This window comes from Equus quagga, chromosome 17, assembly GCF_021613505.1.
Source record: "Equus quagga isolate Etosha38 chromosome 17, UCLA_HA_Equagga_1.0, whole genome shotgun sequence".
NCBI lineage: Eukaryota > Metazoa > Chordata > Mammalia > Perissodactyla > Equidae > Equus > Equus quagga.
Window position 1 is genome coordinate 4,439,064 of NC_060283.1, and position 9,260 is coordinate 4,448,323.

Genomic DNA, 9,260 nt, shown 5'->3' on the forward strand with positions numbered 1-9,260 from the left:
CGCCTCCGCCCGCCCCTGACCCCGCCCTATGCCCCACTCCCTCCGTGCTCCCTGCCTCCGCCCCGCCCCTGACCCCGCCCTATGCTCCCTCCTCGGAGCTTTCCCGCCTCCGCCCCGCCCCCGCCCTATTCCCCACCCACCCAGCGCGCTCCGCCTCCGCGGCTCCCCAGGCCCCGCCCACTACCCGCCCCGCCTCGCGCCCTGGCCCCGCCCCTCGCGCCCTGGCCCCGCCCCGCTCCCCGGCCCCGCCCCTTCCCCAACCGCCAACGGCCGCGCGCGTGGGCCGTCCCGCGGCTCCCCGCATCCTCGGCGCTCCGACGGCCCGGCGGCGCAGGTGTGTCCGGCTGAGGAGGCCCGAGACCCGGGCCGTTGGCGGCTCTCCCAGCGGCCTGGGCCGGCCTGGGGTCTGCAGGCGCGGGGGCGCCGGCGGGGCCCCTGGTCAGCCTCGAGGGGGCGGTGGGAGCCCCTGGTCAGCCCTCTGGCCGGCGAGACCCTCGGGGGGCGGGTCGGGGCGGCGGCGGGACCCCCGGGGGCGCCGCCTGAGCCGCCGCGTCGTTGCAGGTGCGCCCCCCGCGGCCCCGGAGACATGGACGAGGCGGCGCTGCTGGGCGCGCTGCCGGGTCCCGCGGCCGAGCTGGCGACCGACCTCTTCGGCGCGGAGAGCGCGTTCGCCTCGGAAAACGTGGCCCCGAAAGGCTGGGCGGCGGCGGCGACGCCCGAAGAGGACGCGCTGCGCGTGTTCCCGGACGCGTACCTGGGCCCGGCCGACCCGCGCGCGCCGGGCGCCGCCGCAGACAGCGCGGGGCCGGCGGAGCTGCCGGGCGGCCGGGAGGGCGAGGAGCTGCTGGGGGCGCTGCCCGAGCTCGCCCCGCTGGACGACGCCGCGCTGCCCGCCGGGCCGCCGCCGCCGCCGCACGCCTACAGCGTCCACCTGCTGTCCTCGCTGCTGGCCCCGGCCCGCGGCCCCGCCGTCCTGCCCCTGGGCGCCTGGGCCCGCGAAGGAGCCGCGCCGCCCGGCGCCCGCCTGATTCCAGTAAGCTCCAGCTGGGCCGTGGGCACGCACCCCTCTCTGTCCCCTGCAGAGGGGAGCGGCGACACGGATGCCCTCCCCGAGGGGGCGTGTGTCCTGTGTCCGCAGCATCCCTGGTCGGTCGGAAGGACTCCTTCCAAACGGGGCGCCTCCCTCTGGCACCCGAGGCGCATGTCTGCAGGTGAATTACGTCCTGGGTTCCTGGGTCCAGCCTGGCCTGACCCTGCACACAGCAGACAACACAAGATGGAAACTGAGGAAGTGTCTTAACGCACGCCCTGTTGCTGTCGCTCGCTTTAGGAGAGACGCCCTCTTGACGTTAGAGCAACGAGGGCCTGGGAACCGAGTGCGGCCTGCTTGGTTCCCCTGTGCTTGCCTTGCACATTTTATCCCTTTAGAGTCCTAAGGCCCGCAAGGACTCACAGCTCATCCCTGTGTTGGGTGAGCCCGGAAATCAAGATGTTAGAACTTCGAGCACGTGTAATATAAATCAGGGCAAATTCCTGCCAGCTCTCAGCTGACTGCCCTCCTTTGCTTGGATAACCGCCGGTCATTTTCTGCTCTGTTCTTGCTGAAACTAAACAAATCAGTTTTTTAACTGATCTTAAGGAAGTGTGTGCTGTCCCCCCCAGAAAGGTCTAATTTGGAAAACTAGGGTACATGACTAGTAAGTTATGAGTTAAGCCTTTGTGAAGCCGTCTGAGTCGGTGTTGAGGTGGCCAGAGCCTGGCTTTGCACGTCGGCTTCTGCTTTCTGGTTTTCTGTGAGTGGAATGACTGCTCCTTGGTCATTAAACTGATGGGGCCTCTGCCGTCCCCTCAGATTGACTCAGAGGAGCCGTGGGATGCATCTAGTGCCACAAGCCTTCACCCAGGCGGAGGTCTTCCTCAGAACCTCCTTCAGATGGCTTGAAATGTTAGACTCTCCGTTTTGCTCCCAGGCCAAAGCTGTGTCCCGGCACCTGTCGCTCCCAGCACGGCTCCCTTCCTGCACAAGGCGGACTCGGGAGCGGTCACCAGAGCGGGAGGGGCACTGGGTCATGTTAAAGCAGTCAACTTCTCTTTCAGTGTAATCCAAATTTGACAGAATGCTGGTTTCACGAAATAAAGGAGAGCCTATCTGGGGATACTTCTTTGCTTTTTTGAATTTTTATTGAGTATTTCCTAGTTCATGAATAAAATGAAAAAGATTCAGCATGGACATGTTTCTCATTTGAACAGAATGGAATAATGTTTCAGTAAATATTCAAGGTGAATTGCTAATTTCCTTTTACTAGAAATTCATTTCCACATATTGACCTTTGTGTATATCCATTCTGTAAAAATAAGATTTTACAGTAGCCTAAGTGGTTCAGAGCTTACTTGTATGGGGCTGAGGAACCAATGTATTTACTGTATAAACATTTGTCCGTTACAGGGAGATAAGTTAAATCTAAACTTTGATGACATGTGCATGGCAAGTTCCCCAAGCAGAAAGGAGAAAATTAAAAATTTTTTATATTTCTATAAAATTTGAAATAATAAAGCTATAATTTGAAATATAGCTAAACTTTCCTCTGTCTCCTTAAAGGATTATACCTAGGTGCTAGTCTACTGTGCTAAGTAATTTGCCACTTCATGATAATTAGTATCCAATGGGGTTCTAGATTTTATTGTTAGACGGTCTCCAAGTTTGACTCAACACCCACACTTTGAAAGATACTTATCTGTGCTGTCTTTATCTGAGGTCTTTAGAATGTCACCTTAGAGTCACCGGTCTCTTATGAAGGACTTTGTGGCCTGCCTCCTGTCCTTTTGGACAGGCGGAGGTTAAGGAGCGGGGAGGGACGATGCAAACAGAGTGCGGGTTGACTGCTGTTTCCCGATCCTCCTTACGTTCCTATCAAAGTTTAAAAAGAAGCATCCCAATTGTAAAACCCTCAACTCTGGTGGTAATTTTTTTTAACCATTGAGACTTTTTAGTTTTTTTCTTTAATTGCATTGATTTTCAGTAATATCATTGGTGTTTCTCCCTATTTTTGCTCATTTTGCTAGCATGTCGTTGACAGTTGTTGCAGAGGAAAGCTTAAAAATTAAGTTGGCAGTTATTTCCTACCCTCACTGTTTCATATTAACTGTTGTCCTACTGTTCAGTCAGGAAAGTTCTACTGTTTAATTATAAATGTTGCTATAAATACGTTATAAGTTACATTGTAAATATTGCTAAAACATCAACAAGGATTTCAGGCTGCTTGAGGGAAAAGCAGAACAATTGACTAGAGCGTATAAGCTAATGAGCATGCTCTGAGCACGGTGATGGGGTTCAGCATCTCAGGCGAGGTTACAGAAGGTCCTGCCAGGCTGTGGCCCCGTTAGAGCAGGGGGCTGTCCAGCAGCCCGAGGGGCACCTGACCGACCCAGGAATCTTCTCAGTCACTTATGCTGTTCTTGAAACAACGTGAGCGCCACATCGAAATCACATCCCCACACCTTGTGGGCAGTGGTTTCGATCCGCAGGATCCTCAGCCCCCAGTGAGGCTGTCAGGCGCCCTGTTGCCCTGTAGGGAGAACAGTAGGAGGAGAGGCACTGAGGGCAAAGGGCTCTTGACCTGATAAACGTGACTTCTACTGAGAGCTTTCTCTGTTACCCAGCCGCAAAACCCAGTGTCCACAGTGGGATTTCTAAAGTGCCAATTGCTTTTTCAGGTTGAAATAAAGGAAGCAGGTGGTACTCTCACAAGTAACAATCCGGAGGAAGTGACTTTTCAGAACCCTGTTGCCCCGGAACCCTGTTGCAAGTTGCCATCATCACAAGAAGCAGAGGATGCCTCTGGCTGCGCTCATAAGAAGGACGCCAACCCAATGGTAACCGTGCCAGAGGAAATGTGTCTGCTGACGCTGTAGTAAATGTCTGCCCCTCACCGTTACTAAGGCAACAGTAATCGCAATTTCAGGCATTGTTTTTCTTTCTGCTTACTTCTTGAATCAACATTTTTGGTTGTCTCATCTATCAAAAGAGGAGCCTAATTTAGAGCCTTTCTAATGTTCCTTTCACCGCTAAGATGCTCATTTCTACTTAATCTTGGCAAATCAAACAAAGATTAGGACGTTGCTGTATTCTTTAAGGAGACTGACCACAAGTCACATCGGTCAGTGTAGACCCGAGTGGGCCCGGGGTGGGGTGGCCCGCCGCGCTGTGCGGTCGGCGCGTTGGTGAGAGGGCGAGCTGCGGGCAGAGCCTGCCTCCCTTCCGGCTGCCTCCAGTTCCTAATCACAAAACTAGAAGTCATCACTAACATCTGCGGCTCATGCAATAGTTCTGCATGTTTGTAATTTCATTTAATCCTCCCATCAACTCTCTAGGGCAGGCATTATTTTTATTTCCAGACAGAGATGTTGCAAGGGCTGCTTGTAAGTGGTACGTCTAAGACTCCGGGTCTAGGGGTGAGGACCGGTTGGAGGGGAGTCAGGGATTCTGGCCCCAAGCACTCCTTCAGCAAGGAGTCCAAAGAACACATGAGTGCCCTTCCCACAGCAGCTCTGTGATCCGAGAAAGGAGGCCTTAGCTCGAAGGCGTCTACTTGCGCTAGGAAATGCTTGTGCGTGAGCTCAGCACGAGCTTTGCCCCAGCCCCTCTGTCTGTGGTTCTCCTCAGGCCCACGGGTTTGGAGAGCAGAGCTTTTCCAGGACATGTGGACCAGGGGAGCGGATTAAGATCACTCCCAATTATGCCCGACTCCTGAGGAATGTCAGTACACTCCCAGGAGGGGGCCAGAGCCCAGGATCGTGCCATAGACAGAGGCCTGGAGAGCCCGTGCTGAGCCTTTGTCTCAGTTTAGTGCGTGTGCATGGCGCGGGGCGGGGGGGTGGTTTATAATTTTATCCTCCAAATACAAATAAAATTCCAACCAAACGTGGGTGCTGGCCTCTTATCATTGGATGAGCTGAAGCCTGGCCCAGTGATCAGCACTTTATCAGCATAGGCTGTGTGTGTGTTATTTTGGTAACATGAATCCTTTATGCTTATTTGGGTTTTCATGGCTAGGAAACCCAAAGGCAACCTGAAGGCAGGAACCACAGCTTTTCTTGCCTTTCTGTTCTGGCCTTGCACGGGCTGCACGCAGTGAGGGCTCCATCTCTGCTCTGCTTGACTGTGTGATTGACTGATGGACTCACTCAGCTCGCTGAGGACGTCTTTGTGGTCGGAATCCCGTAGGTGATCTGAGAGTGCTAGTCAGGCCCAGGAAGCCTGGCATGGCTTCTTAGAATTTTCCAATTCTTGGATTAACGTTTCTAAGCTGTCCTTATAGAAAGTAAAATTAATGAACGTAAAACAAAACCTCACATGTTAAGTAAAAGTGTGTGTGTGGCAGGAAAGAAGGAAAGAGCTGTCATAAAATTAAAGATCATTCTAAGTGTGTGGCCAGCTACAGAGAGGGCGTCAGGGGCACGAAGCCTTTCTTAGAGTTAACCAGGTCTAACCGAGGCTGGGCTTCGGCAGGCCGCCTGCTCTTGCAGCTCCTGGAGACTGGAGTGTGAGGCCAGGGGAAGGAAGCTCTGCGCAGGCTCACCTGGTCCGTACCCTGAACCTCCAGGGTCAGACACCTGGAAGAAAGGCGTCAGCAGCAACTGCTGTCGGTGCACTGAACACAGCTCACGAAACATTTCCCAGGGCAGTTTTTGCCCTGTGGTCCCTCCAGAGACCGTGTTATTGTAGAGTAAAGAAATCAAGACCAGGGCTGGCCCAGTGGCATGGTGCATCGAGACCAGGGCTGGCCCAGTGGCGTGGTGGTGAAGTTCGTGTGCTCTGCTTCTGTGGTCTGGGGTTCATGGGTTTGGATCCAGGGCATGGACCTACACACCGCTCGCTCATCAAGCCATGCTGTGGCGGCATCCCACATATAGAGTAGAGAAAGGCTGGCACAGATGTTAGCTCAGCGACAATCTTCCTCAGCAAAAAGAGGAGGATTGGCAATAGATGTTAGCTCAGGGCCAATCTTCCTCACAAAAAAAGAAAAGAAAGAAAAGAAATTGAGAACAGATTTATAGTTGGCCATTTCCCATTAAAACTTAAATTCTGGATTAAAGCTGTTTTGTCAGATTTAAGTTTATTTAGGTTCATATTACTGGATATCTTTTAACAATGAAACCTGATCATTATTTTTCATTTTAGGTGATATGTCAGTTGAAAGGGGGTACACAAATGCTGTGTATAGACAATTCTGGCACGAGCGAACTAAAAGCACTTCATTTGGTTCCTCAGTATCAAGACCAAAATAATTATCTACAGTCAGGTACAGAGAAAATTAATAAAAAAATTACGTCATATATTATATGTAAGTTGGTAAGCGAATATGTTTGGCTTTGTATATAGGCTAAAAGTGAAATAGGCAGTTAGGGTGTGGACTAGGCAGTTCGGCAGGCTTCATAGCCCATATCAGTGAGCTAAGAAGAGGAAAAATGTGTCTTTATAGACTCCCTCGTGGCCATTGTATTGACGATGGCAAATTCCTGTCCTCTGCTTCCGCCAGCTGCGGAGAGCTGCGTGACCTACCCTGGAACGATTCACACCACCAGGGGGTGCCGAGGGTGCCTGGCCTGAAACATCAGCCTTTCCCAGGTTGGGTGGGGGTGGGCTATTCAGGTGTGGTGTGAACTATATAAATTTTAGTACAAACATTTTCGTGTAGTCACTGCAAACTATCACTCTGCTTTACTCGCCGTGAGTTCTGAAATAATTTGATCAAACGCTGAGTGGTCTGACATTCATTTTCTCAGAAACTTCTTTAAACTGGCACAATAACACTAAGTGACCTGGAACAACTTGCTGATCCTGAAATGCCTTGTGAATAAAGATTAAATGACATGGTGTTAGGATCATGTTTACAAAAGTTAGACACTTATTCTTGAAAACTGGGCATCTCTATGTGAACTATATACATAATCGTGCTACTTTAAATCTTGAGTTAATTGGAATATTTCATTATCAGACGATTCACTGACCTTGTCAGTAATTTAGATCAATTTTAAATCCAGATGTCGTTTCAGTGGCCCTTTGGAGTCCAGGGCAAAAACAGAGGGTGTGACTCCTGTCCCACCCTGATGGTCTGTCTATCCAGGGACAGATAAAATGCCTTCAAGACATTTACTCTTCTATGATGCAGAAGCAGCGTTGGGGTTTTGGCCCCAAAGCCCTTTGCACGACACCAGCCCTGGATTTTCTGGCTCCATTCCGTGCAGGTCAGAGTGGCATCTGGTCCTATACACAGGCAGGGAGGGGCTCTCTCCTAATTCCCTTCCTCCTGGCAGGTGACAAAATCCTGATGCTTTTAGATCCACAGAAGGAGAGGGCTAATATAATGCTCTCCAAACCTGTTTCCTTGTCATATAATCATAACCTTCCCCCCCACCCAGTCTCCTTTGTTACACTGTGTACGTATTAAATATCACCGTCAAATAGAAGTATCCTGTTACCTGAGTCTCAAGGTAACATCGCTCAAAGGCTGCGTAGGCCTGGAGCAGGAAGTGTGTTCAGCTCATGGTTCAGGAGACTGAGGAACGTTTCTCCTTGCATTTGGATCACAAACACCGAGGGTCACAGGGCCCTTAGGGTCTCAGGAAGGGTTTTCACGGCAGCCTTAAGCCAAAGAAATACCTATCAGTTCCAGTCGTTGAGAAATTTGGTCAAAATAGCCTAGTGAGTATTTACATCCTAACAACTTAGTAACCATTTGAAAAAAGAATACATTTACAGTGAAAGCAGTTCACGTGGTGTCCAACAGATGGCGCTGTGCTGTCTTTGAAAATGTAAAGCGTCCAGTGGCCCCCTGGCATTTCCAGCCGTGCTCCGGCGCCACGGGACACAGTTTGGGAGCCCAGGCACTAGTAACATCTTTTAGCATAGTAGACTATCCCTGGAGGCTCGAGTTAAGGAGCTTCATGACAAAGAAAAAGAGTGCAACATGTAAAAAAATAAATTGACCCAAAAGGTTCTATAGATCAAAAAACATAAATAGGATCAAGATAAGTTTAAATGACTTTGCACAAAATAAATCCATGATACATGATATTTTTGTGCTTTCTTCCATGTGCAATGGAAGAGGAATTAATATGTGCTATTAATTGTCTTCCTTACAGATGTCCCTAAACCAATGACTACTTTAGTAGGAAGATTTTTGCCAGTACCAGCAAACTTAAATCTCATTACACAACAAGTGAGTCATTGTTTTAATAAAAAAAGATACAATTGGGCATTATTGTTTCTTGAAATTTCGATTGTCAAAGTTGGAATTACTCAGGAAATATAATTTATCCTCCACTTAAAAATCAACAGGGAGACACTTGCCAAGTATTCAACACCTTCACTGTGTCAGGTGCTGTGGGAGGAGTGGAGTGAACCTAAGACACGGTTCTCTGCCACCTCTGAGAAACTGTTGCCCTTTCCTACGGCCTCCAGTCCATCGTTCTGCCCCGCTGGCTGAACGTGTCCTTGGTGGACCTACTGGCAGCACATGCCACCCGCTTGGTCTAGAACACCCCTCACCTTCCTCGCTGTCAAGGAAATGCTTTTCAAAAGTTGAAAGTGCTTTGATTGTTACACCATAATATGTCTATGTTAAATGTTGACTATAAGACAAATGTCCTTTCACTGAGTCTTAATCTAAAATGTCACCTCCCCAGAAGAGCCTTTCTTGGCTCCCCAGTGTAGCCTGTCCCTGTCGCAGCTCCTGTTTCGTTCTCTGTGCGGCACTGTCGTTGTCTCGCAGTTTTTGGGTTGGGTGGTTGGTTGGTTTGCATTCACCCACAGGAGTGCCAGCTCCATAAGCGTGGATACCTGTGAGTCTCATTTGTCTTTGTGGACTGAGAACTGGGACAAAGCCTGGCACGTAAAGGGCACTCACTCCCCCTTCAGCTTGGCGGGCGCTGGTCTGAGCACGTGGGTTACGTCCAAGAGCTAACGCTGAGTGAGCCCCCAGAACAAACACACAAGTCTGCCCTCCCGCAGCTTACATCTTAGTGCGGGAGACAGACAATAAGCGCAGCTAATAAAGAAGTAAATTAGAATGTTTGCTAGGACAGCAGAGGATGGGCGCTGGGAGATGGGGCTTCGGGGGGAGGAAGGCAGGTTGCAAGTTTCAACAGGGTGGTCGCAGTTGGCTCCATTGAGAAGGTGACACTTGAGTAGAGTCTTGAAAGAGAAGAGGCAGTGAGCCATGTGAATATCACATGGAAGAACATTCCAGACGGGGGCA

The 9,260-nt window shown here is 50.7% G+C and overlaps 1 protein-coding gene across 1 annotated transcript in view; it reads left to right on the forward strand.

Annotated features, from left to right (window-relative positions):
* The first annotated feature begins 296 nt into the window (after nt 1–296).
* TESMIN (testis expressed metallothionein like protein) overlaps nt 297–9,260 on the forward strand; it is a 38,045-nt gene continuing 29,081 nt past the window's right edge. Inside the window, exons 1-3 of the mRNA XM_046644098.1 lie at nt 297–334; nt 562–1,033; nt 3,715–3,873. Coding sequence (XP_046500054.1) covers nt 587–1,033; nt 3,715–3,873 — 606 coding nt within the window. The 5' untranslated portion in view covers nt 297–334; nt 562–586. The remainder of the gene's footprint in view (nt 335–561; nt 1,034–3,714; nt 3,874–9,260) is intronic.